This window comes from Helianthus annuus, chromosome 9 (assembly GCF_002127325.2).
Source record: "Helianthus annuus cultivar XRQ/B chromosome 9, HanXRQr2.0-SUNRISE, whole genome shotgun sequence".
In the NCBI taxonomy this organism is placed as follows: Eukaryota; Viridiplantae; Streptophyta; class Magnoliopsida; order Asterales; family Asteraceae; genus Helianthus; species Helianthus annuus.
This window is the reverse complement of record NC_035441.2, coordinates 187,167,931-187,190,295: the sequence shown is the minus strand read 5'-3', so window position 1 is coordinate 187,190,295 and position 22,365 is coordinate 187,167,931. Positions and strand designations below refer to the sequence as shown.

Here is a 22,365-nt window from a genome sequence, read left to right as displayed (position 1 = left end):
GCGACGGAGAAGATGAAGTGGAGGACCCCACTTTAATTCTTAAATATTATTTATATTTCTTTTACCTTTTTAATTATTATATATTTTAATAGTAAGGTTATTTTTGTCATATCACCCCACTTAACATGAGAAAACTAATTGTCATCTAGGGTAGGGACTATCCAAGTAACAATTTGTCAAACCACAGGGAGCAAGAGTGTAATTTTAGAGGGTTATAAATTGTAGTGTGGTTTAGTGACGGAGAAGATGAAGTGGAGGACCCCACTTTAATTCTTAAATATTATTTATATTTCTTTTACCTTTTTAATTATTATATATTTTAATAGTAAGGTTATTTGTCATATCACCCCACTTAATATGAGAAAACTAAGAGGGTGTTTGGGGTTCCTTTTTTTTGAGGAAAAAAGGACTTTTGAAGGGAAAAAAAGGACTTTTGAGGGTGTTTGGCTTTCCTTTTGAAGGCAAAAGTCCTTTGCAAAAGCTAGAACTCAGGTTTTTCTGACTTATTTTTTCCAAAAGGAATTTTAGAAAAGTTGAAAATAAGTTAAGCCAAACATGCCCTAATTGTCATCTAGGGTAGGGACTATCCAAGTAACAATTTGTCAAACCACAGGGAGCAAGAGTGTAATTTTAGAGGGTTATAAATTGTAGGGTGGTTTAGTGACGGAGAAGATGAAGTGGAGGACCCCACTTTAATTCTTAAATATTATTTATATTTCTTTTACCTTTTTAATTATTATATATTTTAATAGTAAGGTTATTTTTGTCATATCACCCCACTTAACATGAGAAAACTAATTGTCATCTAGCGTAGGGACTATCCAAGTAACAATTTGTCAAACCACATGGAGCAAAAGTGTAATTTTAAAAAGTTGAGGACTAAAGGTGAAATTTTAGCAAACCACAGGGACTATCCGGACATTTTACTCATAAAAGAATTAATAACTTGCATGAAATGAAACAAGGAATTGAAAATAAATAAAAAATAACAAGGAGAATGAAATGAAATCAAAATGACTTGGCTGCTTGCTTGCATGGAAACGTAGGTCAAAGAGTGATAGGCTTCAACTTCATCTAGCTCATGTTCATGGGTGTGAATGCAACTCAGTTTATCACATTAGCACCCTTATATGGACTGTTTGTGTAGGAGGTAGAACCATGCGGATCCATCATTTTATTTTGAGTAAACTTTCGTTTTGCTCCCTGTGGTTTGGTCACTTTAACGGTTTTGCCCAAACCTTTCAAAATAGCCATTTTACTACCTGATCTTTGAAGGCCTTCATGATTTTGCTCCCCGCCCTTTAACGTCATCCATTTAAGCAGTTAAAGCATGTCACGTGCAAAACCCCTGAGGGACAATTATGTCTTTTCCCAACCCTGATTAATGAATCACATTTAAAACCCTAACAACACATTATCTGCTTCCCCATTTCGTCTTCTTCCCCATCACATTCAAAACTCTAACTTCCATGGCAGACTTCCATTGTGCTTGTGGATCTCCAACCTCGTATGTGACATCTTGGACTTCTAAATCAAGATCCGTGATAACCTTCTATTCCCAGATCCACGAATAATCTGCTCGATCCGTTCCAACCTTGATAATCAGCAATCAATTCAGATCCATGATTAGTTATTCAGTTGATTCGTGATTAGTTATATAGTTCCAGATTCGTCCCCAATTCTCAATTCCTAACCCTAGTATTTACCACTTTGTCACTGTTGTTAAAGTATAACAATGAATTTGTTAACTTATTAATTGCTAAGGAAACATCATTATTGTTCATCAGTTTTTTAAGAAAAATATCAAAATCAACTTTTTCGATTAAAAAAGCGAAGAACAGAGCAACGAAACATCCTGTGGCGGGAAACTAAAAACTAAAATAAATGCAGTATTACGTTTTAATCAGAATACATCGAAATCAAACTTTTATTGGAAAAAAAAAACTGGAAAATATTTGAAGAAACCGTGTCGGCTGTTTGGAATCATATCAGAAGTCAGACCCAATTCTATCAAAACAAAAGGTCAAACTGGAAGAATAAAAGGTCACTTAGAGCATTCACATCCATTCCACCATATTTTCACCTTAAATTACACTAAAAAACACTACATTTTCTCTCTCCTTTTCAATTAAATAATATTTTTTATACCTTTATCATTACCTTTTCTCTCTCCTTCACTCACAACCACTTTCAAAATATATTAAAAAATTATAGGGGGTGAACAGTGCCCCCCCAAATATACAGATGAACAGTAACATTTTCTCTCTCCTCCACTCACAACCACTTTTTATACTTTTTATATTTTAAAAACACCACACACACAATTTGATTATTTGGATGTGAATGCTCTTATATCTTATCCTTTAAAAATTATAATTATCTGTTTTTAATGCTCTATATTCAAAAGAAAATATATGTTTTAAGGAAAAGGAAATAAAATCTATACTATATAATAAAAGAAATCTGTTTTGAGACACTTGTCATTCTCTCATTTAATTGATTAAAATTATTAATAATATTAATAATAATAATAATAATATTTAATTTAGTTTACTATTACTTAATTGTAGATAATTATTATTTAATTTAAATTATTAAATTTAATATATGTTTCAAACATTTAAAAAAATTACGGATAAAATTCCATAACTTATCTTAGTATTTATTTATATTAATTGCTAGGTTATTATTCTAGACGATTTAATCTTACTTATTTAATTTAAATTACTAAAGATAACAACTAAATCTCACATGAAGTTGTGGTCTACCCGTGAAGAGTAAATATTTTGATGTATATTAAAAGTAAATGTAGTGAGTAATGTTACGTAAGGGATGTCTTTATGAGTTAATTAGATGTGTACATAGGTTGATTAAATATAATTTTATATATTAAGTAATAAAAATATTTATATCTTAAAAACCCGTGTGTTGCACATATTATTATTTATCTATATAAATTACTAGGTTAGAAATTATATCCTAATAATTGAAACAAATATTGAGCATTTTTATAACGAGGGTGGAGGGAACGATTTTCTTATTTATATTAATTACTATGTTAGAAATTATATCTTAATAAATGAAACAAATATTGAGCATTTTCATAACGAGGGTGGAGGGAACGATTTTCTTGCTTAACAAGAATTTATTTATTTAATATATTTAAAATATATGAAGAATAATAACTACATTTATCATACTAATAAATTTATCCAATAACAATCATCCTTTTAAGATGCAACTCAAGTCCATATATTTAAATTTTAAAGTTATATAACTTAATAATTACCGATAGTTCATACTTATCTAATTAATGTAAATATTATTTTGTAGCTATAAGTTTACCTAATTGGCTAATTGCTATATGCCTAATCTAAACATTTCAATAACATTTTTAGAACTAATAAATTAATACCACCGTTATTTAAATAAAATTTGGGTTCAGGTCGTGAGAAAGTCGATGATTCGGTTTGTCTTCTAATCGATGGTCCAAATGCTTTCATATTTATAAACTTGACAAACATCACAAGTTTTAATCACACATAAAACAAAATTTTGTTCGGATATCAGAAAATGTCTTAAAATATCGTTTTATAATTGTTAAATCTTCCTTATTAACTATTTGATATTTCATTTACTTAACCCGTGTAATACACGGGGTTATAACCTAGTAATACCTAAAGGAAATCGACATTAGGCAACTAACTTTTGGAATTTGACTTATCAGACGGTTTAAAAGAAAAAATTGGAATTTGATTTTTGGAGGAAAACATTTTTAAGAAAAAGAGAATCAGATTTATTCTTGATATAGAATTCTAAATTTGTTAACTTGCTAAGGAAAATTAGGGTTTGAAAATTAGGGATGATGAAGGTGTGGGGAATGGTGGAAAGAGAGAAAGTGTGTTAAAATTAAATAAGGAAATTAATAAGTTTAAGTAGGAAAAGACTAAAATGCCCCTCATGTGAGGGGCATGTGACCATGATTTAACAGTTGAATTGGATGGAGTTATGGGCGGGGAGTGAAATAGAGATAAACTTTATAGACCAAGGAGTAAAATGGCTATTTTGAAAGGTTTGGGGTAAAACCGTTAAAGTGACCAAACTACAGAGAGTAAAACAGAAGTTTACTCTTTTATTTTAATGTGTTCCTTTTGGTATTTTTTAATTATCACTATTTTTTTTAAATTCTATAAGGTTCTCACTAGTTTTTTTTTTTATTTTTTTTTAATTCTATAAGGTTCTCACTAATTTTTTCCATTTTTTCCGAACGCACTGGGTTTCTGAGAACCCACAAATGTGGGCTGGATCCGCCCCTGAGCAACAACATCTTTGTTTAACGGGTTGTGTAACACCTCGAATTTTTGTGTCCAATAAATAAATGACACGTGTCGAATACGACAAAAATAATATAAACCCGGATTAATTAAGATATGCGGTAGGATTTTCGAATATGTCGACATGTTAATTTTATACCACTGAGCGACTTCGTTATTATAAATCCCGAGACCCCAAGCAAAATTAATAAGCACCTAATATGTCTTAATCCGGGCATTACCAATAATCAAAAGTATCCAAGTTTACTAATGTTGAATCTTAATGAAATAATACCATTCAAATGATTAATTATGAAGCCCATCCTTGTGCAAACCCATAATGCCTTGTGATAACAGACCAAGCATGGATTAAATAGGGCCTCATACTGACATTTCCCATACCCAAAACCCAATGATGCAAGTTGACTGTTCAATGCATGAAAGGTTAATTTTTTTTGCCACTGATGAGCGTTTACGGACCGTAAGGGTCATGCCTTACGGACCGTAAGGGGGTGAAGGGGTAAAAGTGTTTCCGCCATAGGCTTACGGACCGCAAGGCCCATGCCATACGGTCCGTAAGCGATGCCCAGCGACAGAAAGTTGGCTGTTGGCTGTTTTAAGCGGTAAATCATTTATGAATAGATCTTCCAGAGATATGGGCGACCCCTAATCACTCCCTAACACTATAGGACACTTGTTGATGATCAATGAGCATGGGTAGACTTGTTTGTCAACAATCTAGGGCCTTATGAGCACTATATAAGGACCTCTATGCACAACAAGTTCTTCACACCCTTCTCTTGCATTTCTGATCATCTCTGGAGCTCCAAAGCAGAACCAAGCCATCCCTAGTTGTGCATAGGACTTTGGTAAGCTTCCTTAACCCTTCTTAGTTGAGTTTTTGGTTAGTTATAGCTTAAAAGTCAAACCGTCGTAATTAACGGTTGACTTAACGGTTAATCACAAATGGTCCAGTGATTAACCGAATCAAAGGTAGTTATATGTTGGTATTCATGTGGGCATTAAACCCTTAAAAGGGCACCCTCTGATTCCCACTCTAACTAGTTCAAAAGACGAGTCAAACTTGCTTAGAAAAAGTCAACAGAAAGCCATTTTGCGATTTTACGCATAATCTGTAATGTAGATGGTATGCAACCTGTTTAAACACTCATAAAACATGATAATAAGTGTATTAGCAAGTCTAAGCTTGTTTGATCCGGCCATTTGCTATATTGACCCGGTTCGGAGCCGAAAGTGGCAAAGCTTTGACTTTTGCTTTGACTTCAGTTCTGACCCGTTTTAGTGTAATATAGATATGCCTTAGGACTATTTTGAGACCAGGTTACATGATGGTATAACCCTCCGTGACCGGTTCGTCGTTTGTCCGAGTCTTTTACACCTTTCCGTTAAATGCTTAAAAGTTGACCGTAACGCTCTTTTCTAAATTAAAACGAGAATTTCGGACATGTGAAAGGACCATAACCTTGGTTACTGAATTCTAAACATGTCCCTAAAATTTCACGTCAATCCGAGGTCTAGAATAGGAGTTATGCTAAATAGCGCAATTAAAGAAAACTTTTGTAAATTAACGGCGCAATTAGCATAACGCCTATCTAAACCTAGATTTCGACACCAAACCTTTTACACACTGATGTAAAATAATATTTTGGTATTTTTAAAGATTTTTAATTATTTTTAACCTGCTCATAACCTGCGGTTATGGCATCGGTTCGGTAAATACCGAATATACCCTTTTCGGCCATAACTTGAGTTCTACAAGGTCTTTTGACCCGATTCCAGTTGATACTGATTTTACATAATAAATAAAGTATTTTGGACTTTATAAACTGTTCGGGAAACTCAGATTTGCTGTAGAACTCAGAAACCGCTTTTATAATCTTTAAAATGCCCGAAATACCCCTACGGGGCATAATATGAACTTAAACTCGTTATGGGCATTACGGAAGGTATCCTACTGATACCACAACCTATTTAAGGCATATTGACTTAGGAAACCAGTGTAGGACTCTTACGGTTACCCGTTACGCGATTGCGCGCACGGTTCGGCTTATGTAACTAGTTTACATAAACTAAGCCGAAACGGGTCAAACCATATTGTTTTGACCCCAAAATCCAGAGTGTGATTAGTATACCCATATAAAACAAGTCTCCGAACTTGTTGGGTCCAAATCACATTCCATTCCCGGTTTTCGCCTTTCACGCGATTAAACCGTAAACATCCGTTGAAACTGACCGGTCTAAGCTACGACTAAATTAAAGACCCGTTAGGATTCTAATAGGTTATTTTAAACCTCCGTTCCAGAATAGGAGACCAGTAAAAGCTATCTGCAATTTACTTCAAATAAGGAATTATACTTGCAAAGGTAAATGCTTTTAACTTATTTTCCGTTATACGGGCTTGGGTTACGGTATTTAAAATACCGCTTGGTCGGGCAATTGACCCCAACTCATTAGTAGTTGGGTATTATCAATATGACCCGTTTAAAAACTTGTTTTGTTGGCTTTACGCCTTTGGGGGCTTAATGACCATGTCCCGGATATCCTTGGCATCATTTTACGAAATGGCCACGACCCTAACATCCGGGTGTAGGCGTACACCCGGCATTGTGTCCATGATTTAAAGGTATAACCGTTGGTTACCCGCCACGGTTTTATGCTATGTGGTGTGTCTATTAAACTTTAACCCGGCACGACCCGGGCGACCTAACGCATAGTAAACATGTAATTCTTTACAAGATTTAATTATAAATTATCCCAAGTTATAAAGAGCTTGTGCCTTGTGCATTTAAACCAATTTTATTAAACATTTTACAAAAGTGTCGGTTGAATGTATTTACCAGTGTAAACTGACGTATTTTTCCCAAAAAGACTAAATGCAGGTACTAAGCGTAATTGGCTGGGATTTCTCCTTAGCATCATTAGAAGTCTCGCAAGCTTAAGTTGCCTGAAGTCTGTTGAACAATACTTTTATTACTATTTTGATCCCCCTGTGGATTTTATTTCAACAATGGTGATACTTTGATATTACAGTTAAACGTTGAAATATATTTATCTTTATGCTTCCGCTGTGCATTCATATAATTGTGTGGTTTGACTATATTGTTGCCAACTACGTCATGGTAATCCCCCACCGGGCCCACCGGTGAGACACGTGGAAATCGGGGTGTGACATGTTGGGTATCAATAACGGGTATTTTTCATATAATAAGACTAGGGGTCTGTTTGGTATGTGGTAATGGAGTGGACGAGGTAATGAAATGTTCGAGGTAATGGAATTGACAAAGGAATGAAATAAATCATTCCATTCCATCTTGTTTGGTTACCAGGTTGGAATGGAATGAATCATTACCTTGTAGTGTTTAGTGGGCAGGAAAAGAAGAAGGAATAAAATTGGAGACGGGCGGTGGTGGGTGGCAGTAGTCGATGTCGGCGGTGGGTGGCGGCGATGACGGTTGGTGGCAGCGGTGGTAGGTTGTGGCGACAGTGATGCTGGTGTTCGGTGGTGGAGGGTGGCGATGGTCAGAAGTGGTGCCGATGTTGTGGCGAAGGGTGGTGGCGGCGGGTGGGTGGTGTTAGTGGTGGTGGCCGGTGGTGGCGTCGGTGTTCGGTGGCAGAAGGTGGCGACGGTGGTGGGTTGTGGTGGCAGTGGTCGGTGGTGTTTGGTGGTTGATGGTGGCGTTGGTGCCGATGTTCAGTGGCGGCGGAGGTGGTTGCGGCTGCGGGTGGTGGCGATGGCGGAGGGTGGCGGTGGTCGGCGGTGTCACGACGGGTGGTGGCGATGGCGGTGCCAGTGATCGACGGCGTAAGGTGGCGGCGGAGGGTGGTGGTGGCATTTATGGGTGGCTAGTGGTGGAGGTGTTGGTGATGAAGGTGAGAGAGGGAATGAAATGAAAAAAAAAACAAAGGGGGATGGAATGAATTTGAGGGAATGGAATGCTATATGTAATGGGTGACTACATTACCTTCACCAACCAAACACATTTTTTTTTCATCCCCTCGTAATAGTCCATTTCATTCCCTCTCTCATTCCTGCATACCAACACTACCTAGAGGTGATGATATCAACTTAAGAATAGATAGATTAGCATCACCCGGTTGATTTCAAGTTTCAACACATGCTTATTCAAAAGGTGGTTGCGACACAGCTTGTTACTCGTTTACCTATGTAGTTCTTTTATATCATGAGTTTTAATATATTTTGTATCATCTTTTATCTAAACCTCACTTGTATTGACTGAGAATTTGCATGTTGCTACTGCTCTTTAAACACCCCTACTACTTTTACAAAGAGCAGATGCATTATGGAACCACAAAAGATTTCCAATGAGATGGACTAATGGACTTCATAGCCTTATCGTCGGTTTTGCTCAGAATCACATAAAACCATTATTATTTTTTATTACATCGAAATAGAAGGTAAACGGGCAACGAGCTGCGCCGCTTGAGAAAACAAGTAACCAGTGAAAACACTTTTGGAACTAGCGAAACGAGGGTGTAAGGCGGAAAGCAATAGCCCCGCAAATCGAACATCGACCCTTGACTTTTAACCATTTTTTGATGCATTCATCATGATAACTATGTTTGCATACCAGTGTTCCAATCATATCATCCTCTTGATATTCTTCGAGACAAATTACACAAATCTCATCATCATCCATTTTCTCTTTACCCGTCGTCTTCACTGCATCTTCAATAGCCGTTGGTATGTTATTAAGAACAAGTTGACACCGTAATACAAGATTTGCAATACTCATAGCTGAACGATGATTGTATTCATGGTCAACATAATCCAACAGTTGACCCGTTTCAGTAGAATAGTACAAGTACGTAGCGGTGACTACTGACCCGTTAATCTCTGTGAATTTCATCCGAGAGATTATATAAGGAGGCCTATTTATCGAACAACAAGGTTTGATAATTACCTTGAGTGTAATCGTGTAGCGTGAATAATAACATACCTGTATTATTAATCCCTTTATCCACTTCAACTAGTACATCCAACCGATCACCAGGTCCTGCATTTACAATCACGAAACTCCTTGATGGTCGGTGTATGATACCGTAAGAAAAAGAACAAGACATGGTATGATCTTTTGCCTAAGAGAAAGAGAGAGGAATTATTAGGGTTCTTATATAGCGATAATTGTTATTCACTAATTATCCACCAAATCTAATATATCAATTTAAAACTAGGTTAGAACCCCGTGTACTGTATAAATGTGATTTATATAATAAATAATAACAAAAAATATATATCTTTGAAAAAACTCGTATATTGCATGTAATAAAATATAATGTCATATGTTAACACAAACAATCGTCAAAATTTATCTTTTAAACATGAAGATTGATGTACTATTTACTTATTATAACATTTTACTTTGTCCTTTTGTTTTGCATAAATGTAATTTTATATAATAATAATTGTATTGAAAGAGCTTAAGAGAAAATTGTTATTTTTTACGATATATAAGTACTTGAGTTTATCAATTGTCGTTGACGAATTAATACAATTTACTGAAAACTAGACCATGGAGGATATATAAACGCATAACCTATTAGCGTTATTTAAACAAGTATATCTAAAACAACAGTAAAACACACAAAACCACCATATAAACACACACACACAGTATACATCTAAAACATGGATTCATGGTGTATTTTTAAAAAGTAAATCCCAATTATTCATTGCACTTACCACAAAAACAAATGTCACCAAATTCTAATGTAATCAAGTAAACCATTGCAACAGTGAACAATTCAATCCAGCAAATTAACATCCTACAAAAAAAAAAAAAAACAAATTAACATTCAACCAAAATAGAGCACGGTGAACAATTCAATCCAGCAAACTAACAAACAGATTATCTCCTTGACAAATTAACATCCAACAAAAACAGAGGACAATCAAACTATTTAACAACATTAGCAAACAGATTTATCTCCTTGCCTACTTAACACCCTAACCCTAACAAACAAAAATAGAGCAGAGCACAACAAATAACAATTCCATTCTTCAAATAAACCTAAAGCCGTTCATCAAATAAACCTAATACCGTTCATCAGATTAACATCCGTTCCATCCTAATACAGTTCATCAATAAACCTAAAACCTACAACATATAACAATACCGTTTATCAAATAAACCATTTAGCCTATTAATACAACTGTAAAACAGAGACTGATTTCAGTGAATTGTGATTAATTAACAGTGAATTTACATTAACAATCAACTTACATCACAAGTAAGATAAGTGTAAACTGATTCCATTTTTTACTCAACATCTTCAAATCGGTTATGATATCATGTCGACTAGGCTTTATTGTCTCCGACGTCTCATCTTCGGCCAGTGGCGGATCCAGAATTTTTTTTAGTGGGTTCACTGGTTTTAGATGATCCAATTTCATTAGACTGGACACTAAAAATTTTGGTTTGATTCAACAGTTCGGCTTGGGTAAGGTTCATCCCATAATAAAATACGATGCAACAATAAAAAAAACGTCATTAGAGTCCTACTGTCTTACAGACCAACCAAACACGTTAATGAAACCCCTATATATACACATATAGTCTTTATACATAATTAAAAGAAGTTTCATTCCATTACCAAGGAAACATAATAATGGGATAATTTTTTTTCCATTCCTTTTATCCTTTAACAATATTAGCCAATCAAAAGACCCTAAAAGCCATTGTCAATTATCTGTAAATCAAATGAAACAGAGACTATTTGTCACGTCTTGTGTGTAATCTTGTTTTGGCTAAGCTTTGCTTTTTGGGTGTAGAATGAATTTTGCTATTGTTGGTTAAAAAAAATAAAAATAAAAATAAAAGAATGGGGTTTGTTTGGGTGTAGCTGAACAAGGAATAAACACGAGTAATAGAAGTCACATATCTTGTTTTAAAAAAAAACTTCACTAACGAGGATCAAACACGGAGCACCATGTTTAGAAACAAAAGCCCTAACCACTGGAGTGCTTCATCATTTTTGTTGCGGGTGCATCCCATATTTTATTTATGGGTTCACTCCATACTTTTATATAGCCGCTCAACTAAAAATTCAAAATCCAGTGGGTTCGGGTGAACCCGGAACCTTGTACATAGACCCGCCCTTGCTTCGGGCGTGATCTCCGGCACATGTGAAGGTTGCACATGGTGGTGTAGTAGTGAGAGAGTGATTTGACAGGAAGAAGCATGACGTATATTTATAGCGTTTTGTCACGATCCCCTAAACACACAACTTATTTTCGTGAATTCCAGAACACCAAAGATGCGTCTAGGGCTGCCCGAAGTTTCCAGAACAACCTACAAGTTGCTGGAACGATTTGGCACCATCGGAAGGTTCTAGATCAGCATTCAAAGATCTAGAAAGGGTTGATATTTCTGCAGCCAAGAATCCTCTAAAAAGACAATGGAATCACTTGGAAAGCATGGATATTTTGAAGGAATACTCTAGAATTCAGCTCATAAAAATCCAAGATATTTTGTATAGAATTCTCTAGTTAAAAAATTCTCTAGAACTCGTAGTTAGCTAGTATAAATAGGTGAAATGGGTCTCATTTGGAGATCACCCAACATCATAGCAAGTTGTATACTTGTACTTGGAACCCACTCTTTGAAAGCAACACTTGCAATTATCACTTGGTTCCCACAAAACCTTAACATCGTTGGGCACAAAAGCTTAACTTAGATCAAGTCTAAGTCGCTACACGTGATTCAGAAGTTACCCTGTAACAGTTTGTTCCATGTCCGTTTACGCTTTAGTCCCTAATCTAATTATCTTTTTTCACTTTAATCCTCACCCCCATTTCCTGCATGTCCCAAATTGCCCAGTAAGCTGCTGCCACGTATGGAGAAGTTCAACTGATTTTTTTGATGCACAGATTTTTTGGCTGCATTCAATTCATTTCGTTACAAAAACCCTTAGTTAGTTATATATTTTATTCATCATTTTCATTTTATAATTTTCTTAAATAACGTAGACACATTTAAATGATTACTTATTTAAAATTATTATTTATCACATATGCAAAAACATTTGCATTATTCTTGTATTTATACATTATAGTTTATTATTTAGATAAATCATTAATAATTATCTAAGCTTAAACTATCTATAACTAGTCTACAACTTTTATCTAAGCGTATAAACTATTTATAACTAGTCTACAACTTCATACACTACTTAAACATGATTTTTCATTAATTTAAATAACTATATAAATTATATATATCGAACTCAAATTATATAATTTAGCTAGTTGTTATATTTATATAATTTTTACATAAACACTTATAAAGTATACTTATATAAATATTATTATTATTATAATTTTAGACAATACATATTTCACTTAATTAACCATGATTTAACTAATAGAAAACTGCCCTCTCGGGCGACAAAGGAAGAATTACACACGTATAGATGATACAAAGCACTATGATATAATACAAGAGAATTCTAGCTTCCTTCCTCTTTTTTTTTTTGAAAAGAGTTAATTACACCGTTAGTCCTTGTGGTTTATGAAAAGTAACAAGATCGGGTACTAATAGTTTAAAGTCACACTTTAAGGTTCTACCATCTCATTTTGTAACAACCTGAGGTATTAAAACTAACTTTTGTTAACTTTTCTATTAAATTGGAGTGAAATTACTAAAATACCCTTTTATAACTACAGGGATTATTTATGTAATTAACTTTATTTTAATCAAGGGCCAATTATGTAACTACTCTACAATTAACTTCGGTGACTATGGATTTGGGTTTTGGTTAAAGACAAAGAAAGAGACAGTAGAGATAGATTTCCAGGCGAGAGAGAAATCCACCTGATGCGGTGGTTTTATATCTAGAGAGAGATATAGTTTGGATAGAACGAGATAGCTGGCCCACCGCACCCGGTGGCGGCGTGACTGAGCTACAGAGGATCACGGCGGCGGCGACACTAAGACTTCCGACGGAGGCGCAGCAGGTGGGAATGAAGAGAAGAAAGGTGGGTTGTTACAGGATTCGGTGGATTTTAGTTTGGATGACGTGAGCGTTTTGCTTGCGTATCAGTTGTTTGTTGTTGAGCCCAATTTTATTCATTCGTTGTCTATGTAATCTACATTTGCTGTTGGAGATAGAATTGTTGTTGAAAAGGTAGAAATTCTGGTTGATTTGGTTAGTTTTGTGCAATTTGATGTTTTGTTTTCATGTTTTCAATTTAGGGGTGTTGTGAGGTTATCATTTGATCAGCTTTTGGGTTAATTTGGTAAGTTTTGTTTGAAATTGTAACTGATACGTTATCCGAATTACATCAAATTCGTTCATTGACTACACTTCAAGACGTTTACAACCATTGACATGATTATAGAAGATAAAAACATTTAAGGATAGCATAGGTACAAATCAAATGTGTGACGGTTAGTTATGTAAAAAAGATTTTTTTTTGTTTAATTAGTTAAAACAAAGTTAATAACTGAATATAATTAATTGGCCGGATATTGGAGGCAACTAATTGGTTAGAGGGACATGAGAACCTATTATCTTTGCAATCATATTACATTTCAAGAAAACATACGAAACTATTATTTTTTTTCTAATACAAATTTTGATAGTAACTATTATTTGATTTCAAATTTATATGAATAACAATCTGCAGGTATGGGATGTCTCAAATGAAAAGGCAGTGAAAGTATGCAGCGGCTCAGTGGAAATTTAAACGACCGGTATTTGCAACAGATGATATCTCAGTTGTATGCATATTTTTCAACCATCCATCATGTTTAAGTTTTATTAAGATACATTTATGTTTAATTATCTTTAGGTTTTATTAAAACTCTTAAGATACATTGCCCAAATTTCCCCCTTGAATGGATATTCACTGCAGACATGTTTAGCTAAAGAACTATATTTATTTATATATGGCCCCTGTAGTTGTAAAAGGGATTACAATAAAGTTAATTACATAAATGGCCCCTATAGTTGTAAAAGGGCATTGTAGTAATTTCACTCCAATTTAACAGAAAAGTTAACAAAAGTTAGTGTTAATACCTCAGGTTGTTACAAAATCAAATGTTAGAACCTTAAAGTGTGACTTTAAACTATTAGTACCTGATCTTGTTACTTTGTATAAACCACAAGGATTAACGGTGTAATTAACTCTTTTGAAAATGATATAAAACTACATTGGATCAGTGGCGGACCCAGGAATTTTTTCATGGGGGTGCGGAACAATTTTTAAAAATTTAGGCCCCTAGGTGTATAAGTAAAAAAATCGGTTCGTATCGGGTCGGGTCAGGTCGGGTCATGTAAAACAAACGAACATCAAACTAAATTTATATAATCATCAAAAACATGTCAAACCTTGTTACAAACATAATTAAAACGTCGACGCTCTACGGGTTTTCATTTTTTGAAATCTATCCAAAATATCATCTAAAACTAATTTCTTAATCAATTCTTTCTCTATATAACATAACATAATGTTTCAATTTTAATTTTAATTTTCAACTATTCAAGTCCTAGAAACCATAACGTAAGTTGTAATCACCCTTAAAATATATAAACAACATAATCACCCTAAAAATCATCTAAACAACCATAAACAACGTCAAAACACACAAAAGATCAAACCTATTTAACAACTTTATTACCCTTTTTTTCCCTATAATATCAACCAAAATCATCAAAATAACAAAGAAACTTACACGTGTTCGGATTCCGGTTAGATTTGATGTCAAACGACGGTGGTATGGTGGCTAATTACGGTGGTCGCCGGCTGCTGGACTATTGTCGTTGGGTGATGTTGTCCGTTGGCAGTGAAGGGACGTAAGAGAGAGAGAGAGAGAGAGCGGGAGAGAATTTCTAAAGGTTTTGGGCTTTAATTATTTTATTATAGTTTGAAATATTGTTGGGTTCGGTTAATGGACTAAGACTTAGTGGGCTAGCTAGGTAGGAATTATAAGTGGGTAAATGTATGACTATTTGGGTTTAGTTAATTAGGTAATAAAAGTTATATAATTTAGGTAGTATTTTTTTTTTTTTGAAATAAGAGTTTACTAAAAAATTAAAATATAAATTGATAACACTTTTTACCTAAGGGGTGCGGACGAAAAATTTCAAGGGTGTGGTCGAAAAATTGCAAGGGGTGCGGACGAAAAATTGCAAGGGGTGCGGACGGGATTTTCGACGGAACTTAGCGACTAATTTTTTTTTCCCCGGGGGTTCGCCCGTCCACCTTGGGCTGGGCTTGGGTCCGCCCATGCATTGGATATAATTCTTTTTATGCTTTTCATTCTAGCTAATCATCGGTAAGATTAGAATCATCCTCACGCCAACATTCGGTGATGGATCCAGGGTTTCTTGTTATGGGAGGAAGAATATGTGTCACGTACTCACGTATAAGATGAAATAATAATAATAATAATAATAATAATAATAATAATAATAATAATATTAATAATTTAACAACTTAATATATTTGGACCACGTACATGCTTTTTTTTATGTTTGTTCATTAAGAAAATAAATGTTATTTTATGTTCACTCGTTTATATTACAAACAAATATATTTTGAAAATAAATGTTAGTTTATGTTCACTCGTTAAAATTACAAACATATATCTTTAAATTAAAGTGTTTGTATCATTAGACCAGAACTAACATTTTAAAAGTACACAAAAATATGCACGTCAACTCAACTTATTTGAACGAAGATGTAAACGGAAATAAATGATCTTTAATGAATGAGGATTAAACGTACATGGAATGAATGAATGAACGAATAAGACACGTGTTAGTGTCCGTTCAATAGTCAAATGAACAAGTATTTTTGCTTCTGTTTATTCGTGAACAGAAACTAACTTCCCGACGGGAGGTTTGTCAAAGGCTCAAACCTTCTATTCTTTTACCAGATATGAACTTATTAAAAGATTAAAATTTTGTGTTATTAAGGGGGTGTTTGGGGTTGAGTTTTGAAGGAGATTTTTAGATTATTGAGTTTTTAAATCGTAAATAATCAGTTTTGAGTGTTTGGGTAAAAAAATTAAAAAATTGATTATTTGCGTTTAGAAAGTTACAAAACACAATTTTCCAAAAGCAGCTCCCCCTACTGCAACAAAACGCAGTTTTCCAAAAATTGATTATTTGCGTTTAGAAAAGGATTTTCACTTGTTTATTTTCTAAAAATATATATTTGCCAAACACTCGAATAGTTGAATATCTGATTATTGTGATATCAAGCAACATAATCAAATCCAAACACTATCTTTCAACATCACGTTTTGTTAAAGTTAATTATCTGACTCTGATTATTCAAAACGAATAATCTATTTTCAAAACTCAACCCCGAACACCCTCTAAAAATGTTGGATTCCGATAACCCTACAAAGTACAAACCGTCTTAATGAGATACACTGAGATAGCTAAATCAAGTTTAATGAGCGCCCTTTCAGTTCAAACAAACTGATCCACACAAAATTTTGCTAGTTTGCTATTTTTTTTTCTTTTTTACAAAACGAAGTCGTTTAGGTAAATTAAATGGACCAAAATACTCGAGGACAAAAAGCTATAGTACATGGCACTGGAGCTAAACTATACATCATATGCATTCTTCATATATCTTTTCACCAATTTCATTTTCAATTATCTCAAAAACGTATAAACCATTTTCTGGCCTGTAATCTTCCATAATTTCACAGTTTAACCTCAGCTCCTTCATGAACTATGGATCTAAACGAGGTCAATTTAGTTTCATCTTTAATAGATTTCACTTAATTCTTCGTCAAATTCTGCTATTATTAAGTATTAACTAAAATCACAAGTTTAATGAGTTTAAAGTTTGAATGTCATGTCTCGTGAAACAAGTTGAGATCGAGCAAAGCAAGTCCGAGCTAAAACACCTAAGGTTTATAAAGGAAATCGCAGTAAAATTGCTTGTAGTACTATCAAATGTGTATGATCTCGCAAAGAAAAAATATGTCGTCCCGAAAACGGTGGTTGTTTATGCGAAAAATGCCATAGTCTCCACCGTGGGGCCGGTGTACGAGAAGGTTAAGAACTTTTATGGACGGATTATTGTGTTCGTTGATGAGAAGGTACAAATCTATTATATATAATAAATGTGTTAATTTTTGCTGATGTGTCAAGCTAGGAGGCCTCTAAATTTTGTTTTTTGGCGGGAAAATGTGAGAGCTATAATTTTTTCACGGGATCCGAATGGCAACAACCATACCCGGTATTTTGACCCGGGGTATATAAAGTATCTAACAAACCTAAATCACTCATTCGCCTCATTTCACGCGCTTACAGAACCCTAAATCCCTCACTCTTTTCCTTCACGCTTCCTGATTTCCCTTTGTTCTTCACCTTCAAGTCTATGAAGTTTAATCGATTCTGATTGGATTTAATATGTTTCATACCTGTTTATTGTAGGTACTGTTTATCTAAATTCTCTCCATTGATTCTTTGTTTTTTTTTCATATGATTTGTTATAGAACACTTGATTTCAGATTTATATCCTTTGTAAAACCCTAGGTTTCACATTCTATGAAGAAATCATACATCGTGAGTCAACGATCCTGAGATAGCATCATCAGGTATCAAATTAATTTGTTCGTAACTATTAATATTGTTGTTAATTTTGTTCTTTCTAAAACGTAGCTCTCAATCACACAAACCCTAATCCTAATCATCATCTACTCTCGGACATCATCAGGTTAGCTGTATCAATGTAACATATCTCTTCTTCATCTGTTGAATCTTTTTCATGTTATTTAGATCTGGTTAATTTGGGATTAGGGTTCTTACAAGTCCATCTCTGACAATCAAAGTCGTGAAGACCATCTCTGATATTATATTGTTAGTATCCGGTTAATTTGGGATTAGGGATTTTACAAGTTATTGTTTAAATTGAAACTAATCTGGTGCAAGTCAGAAGTCAGAAGTAATAAGGTTTGATTTTTGTAATTTCATTTGTTCGATCACTTTAAAATTTTTATGGTCTTCATTATTTTTTAAAAGTCATTTTTTTTGTTTTTCTTATTTCCAGCAACAGGGATTTTGTTTTGGTTTTGTGGAATTCATGTCATTGGATTCCATGCATAGTGCTATAAAGGTATGGCCTTGATACCCTGCTATTTTTCTGTCACTCTTTCTACTTGACTACAATTGGTTATTTTTGTACGCCAAACAACTAAGGTGGCCGGTTTGTCATTCAAAGGCATGAATTAGGGTTGCGTTGTTTATCAAACCAAGATTGAACAAGTTGTGAAGCTTTATGTTGTTTAATGGGTTGAATTGTAGCCTGATGTGGCTTCATGTACTAATAACATTGGGTGGTTAAGCCCATGAGAGTGATTGTTGTTTACGGTTCATCAATTTGTTTTTCTTTTTTTAGGATTTCGTTGATTGTTGAAATCGATAAAGATTCACTCTGTTCTTGGTTCAATCTAAACAGGTATGCTATACGGTTCCTTTGTTAGTGTTATTTCTTTCAGTCGGCGTCTCAATCTCCTTTTAGGGTTGTATTTATTTCTTTTACTTTGGTTTTAGGGTTTCATTGATTGACGTGAGGATCTTGATTTGCATATTTGTTATTATTTGTTTTACCTATTATTTTTCTCGATATGTAGGTGGAAGAAAATGATGAAATCAATGGTCGTTTCAAGATGGGATTGTTTTCAAGATTTAAGGTGATTCTATGGTATTCTTGCTTTTATTTATTGTTTCTGCATAAAAAGATTACACCTTTATTTGGGAATTTGATCTTTATTCTTGATATTTTCTTGAAAACCTTTGTTTGTTTAAAATCTGGACTGAGGAGAAGAAAAAAAGAGAGTGAGGGTGAGGAGGGGGTGGAGACGAGGCACTGGCAATGAAAAAATGGTATTAATTTGTTTTTTACAAAATATATATCCATAGAAACAATTTATTGTTCTTGAATGAAATTGTCATGGTGGATCAACAAATATCTTTACTAACTTCTTTCAGTGCAGATTCCATAAAACTTGCATCAATGATCTTGTATCAAAAATCTTGAAGAGCTGCTGGTGCATATAGCCACAGTCAGGTAATTAACTCCGTTGTAGCTCTGCAATTTGAACAAGTAGACACACATGCGTATCAGTTGAAACATGCCAGAAAAAGCCATGGCTATTTAAGTAAGTTCACGGACACATTATGTTTTGGTTTGGTTTTGGCATCAGGGTCGCGACACCATTGCTGCTGGTATTGAAGCTCGGGATGGTTTTCCTGCTGATCCAAATGATATCTTCTTGACAGAAGGTGCAAGTCCAGGGGTAAAATAATACATTGTTTGATCTAGAAAGTCATTTGAAACTGCACAGGCATGTAAAAGTGACCATCTTTAGTATATTCCCTTTCCAGGTCCATATGATGATGCAGTTATTAATAAGATCAGAGAATGCTGGTCAATGATACACATTTGACGAGGTAAGACCTTCACTTAGTTTCTTTTTTTTGGTAGTTACATTTTGCTGGTGTTCAAACTTTCCTCTGTCAGTTGACTACCTCTCCAGAACCCAACTTCAGAATCACTAGGTTTGATATCTTCTTTAGACGTAGATAAATAAACAAGATTCCAGTTAGCAAACAATGATTGAGGCAGATACTCGTCGCCACGGGGAAGACCCGAATCATAACAAACGCTTTTCAGCCGTTGAAGTTTCCTCCAAACGACGCGGCTTCAGATGAATCAGTTAGGGCACATTTTCATCATCATCTTTTGTAAGTTTTACTAAAAGTTTATATTAATTAATCTGAAACTGTCTTGACGAGTCGAGTTAAAACTGTAAACACGTTTGGCTAACAGTAAGTCATGTCAGTTTCTGTATGCACTTGCTTGCTGTGTAGGTTGTATATGTATATTTGGGTGAGATTTGATCTTTTGAAATTAAATGTTCCGATGTATATTGAATATTGAGACACAACATGTATACTGAATAAGTTTTTAAAGTTTGTTGTTCTTATTTAAAAAGGGGGAGCAATGTATGTTACAAACTTTGAGGAACTAAACAGTTAATTTATATTTTGGTAAAAGTTGGTTTGTTGTATTTAACATAAGTTTTATAATTTTCCTGTTACTATGGAATGTTTATTTATTTTATTTGCAGGAGGTGGGTATGCTTGAACAACTGGTGTATGAAGAAGTAATAGAATTAAAACAAAACCCCTGGAATATTGGAAGGGTGAAAGGCTCTTCTATGCACGAGTGCATAATAGTAAGTGCTTTATTCTCAAAATCAAGCTTTTACTTTTGACATTTTACATGATCCATCATGATTTAGCCTTCGACTTTAGCCAATTTGACCGGTTTACTTGTACAAGATTGGTCTAGGTTATGTTTTATATCTAAAAGGTCAAATGGGTATATTAATAAACATGTTAATGAGCAGAGTATGTGAAATGGATCAAAAATTGACAAAAGTGTTGAACACTAGAAATAACAGAATAGTAATGGAAAAATGTAAACAGAGTATTCATATTTCACACTTGGTATTTTAAAAGTTACTTTTTAGACAAATGTGATTAGGTCAATGCAACCTGTTTTGACATATTACAAAATTTTGACCCCTTTATATATCTATTCAGTCTTAACTACCATACTGTACCATACTGTTATAAAAGTAGAGTCTTTATATTTTTATAAACTATAACAATTGGTGTTCTTGGTCCGGCTTGATCAGTTTTTTAAAATCTGGGGCAAGCCGCTAACTACATTTTAAGTTCAGTGTTCATTTGTTTAGAATTTTATCTTTTTAGTTGAAAATTATTGATGACGAGATGGAATGAGTTAGAGGTTTCCTAATTCCCCTTGAAGGGAAAGATTGAAGATCTTGGGTTGGCTCACAAACTTAAAGGATCTTCAGTTAGGTTCAGTTGAAAGAAAGCTTAAGAGTGCTTATAACAAGAAGCCTGTTCTTTTACGCCTCCAACATTAATTATTTTTGGTGAATATATTCCACGTGTTTTTAACTCTTTATGGTACATTTATTCAAATTAATTATGCTTTATTTTTTTCGAAAACTAAGACATTTTGAACAACACAAACCATCTGGTCAGTTTGGGTTAAACCGTCTACATTTGTTTTTCTTGGTAATGTGTTAATTATGATTACATAAAAAGTACTATTAAAATAATGGTTTTAAATATGAAGAAAACAATTGAGGAGATTGTATGCTTTCAAAATAAAGTTTGGGTGTCTTTCAACCCGTTCGAACCATCGCGAATATGAAATGTCTTTATTTTTTCGATACTATAGTGTTGCATTTTGGTTTTTGTTTAGTGTTATCAATTGGCATCAGCAAACTAGCTAGGAACTACAATCAGGTAATATAATTAAATCTCTTTTTTTGTTCTTTATATCTCATATATGTAACTAGATTAATACCATATAATATGATAAATAATACATATAGTATACTATTAATCTACAATACATGTGAGATTTAGACTTGACCCAATAAGACAAAAGATGTTAATTCAGGCTTCATCTTAATCTCATTATTCTTATTCAAAGGTTATATTCATTATCTTTTTTAATCTTGATAGTTTCTTTATATATGGCTGTGTCAAGCTTCATGTATTTCCGAAAGGTTGCCTACACTATTTGCAAGGTCGCTCACAAGGAAAAATGTAGTGGTGAGTTTTTAAATTCTATTATTTGCGCTTTCTTATTGATGTCACATTTCTTGAATTTTGATACAACCTGCTCATGAGAACATAGGAGTCGTAGATGCACAGCCAATAGTATATCAAACTCTTCCTTCACGGGAAGCATGTGTATATGAGTATTACTGTTTGACTAATGGGCATAAACAAGTTATTTTGGTGTAGGTCTATCATACGGAGAAAATGTAACAAAATGGTTTTTGAAGGGTGATAATCTAGGTATTTTTTTATTCGTCCTTTAATAATTTGGATAATAATCTTATGAGCAGATTGTTTCAATAACTTTTTATATTTCATTATCACATGTAATACATCAAATTTTGGTTATAAGGGAATATTTAGAGATTTTTGATTA

General features: G+C 34.0%; 1 protein-coding gene and 2 long non-coding RNA genes across 16 annotated transcripts; 2 read left to right on the top strand and 1 right to left on the bottom strand.

Annotated features, from left to right (window-relative positions):
• Positions 1 to 8,691: 8,691 nt before the first annotated feature.
• Positions 8,692 to 11,497, bottom strand: LOC110875116 (E3 ubiquitin-protein ligase Praja-2-like). Of its 2 annotated transcripts, none has more exons than XR_004868268.1 (4): positions 10,577 to 11,497; positions 10,036 to 10,118; positions 9,293 to 9,431; positions 8,692 to 9,189 (listed from the first exon to the last, which is right to left on the bottom strand). XR_004868268.1 is itself a non-coding variant. In XM_022123333.2 (4 exons), the coding sequence occupies exons 1-4, from the start codon at positions 10,744 to 10,746 to the stop codon at positions 8,813 to 8,815; spliced, it is 687 nt and encodes a 228-aa protein (XP_021979025.1). In that variant the 5' UTR covers positions 10,747 to 11,497; the 3' UTR covers positions 8,692 to 8,812. The 2 variants fall into 2 exon arrangements, 1 of the variants encoding a protein (XP_021979025.1); XM_022123333.2 differs by having other exon boundaries at positions 9,293 to 9,349.
• A 428-nt stretch (positions 11,498 to 11,925) lies between these two features.
• LOC110875117 lies at positions 11,926 to 14,196 on the top strand. The gene is made up of 3 exons (XR_002556523.2): positions 11,926 to 12,942; positions 13,018 to 13,590; positions 13,981 to 14,196. It is a non-coding gene; the product is annotated as an uncharacterized LOC110875117 (long non-coding RNA).
• A 3,415-nt stretch (positions 14,197 to 17,611) lies between these two features.
• LOC110880137 lies at positions 17,612 to 22,365 on the top strand. Of its 13 annotated transcripts, XR_002559216.2 has the most exons (16): positions 17,612 to 17,753; positions 17,856 to 17,917; positions 17,982 to 18,036; positions 18,120 to 18,272; positions 18,370 to 18,435; positions 18,718 to 18,777; positions 18,953 to 19,012; positions 19,147 to 19,205; positions 19,316 to 19,389; positions 19,526 to 19,618; positions 19,707 to 19,772; positions 19,843 to 20,066; positions 20,453 to 20,560; positions 21,625 to 21,668; positions 21,891 to 21,980; positions 22,176 to 22,365. It is a non-coding gene; the product is annotated as an uncharacterized LOC110880137 (long non-coding RNA). The 13 variants fall into 13 exon arrangements; XR_002559222.2 differs by lacking the exon at positions 18,120 to 18,272; XR_002559220.2 differs by lacking the exon at positions 18,120 to 18,272 and having other exon boundaries at positions 17,982 to 18,051.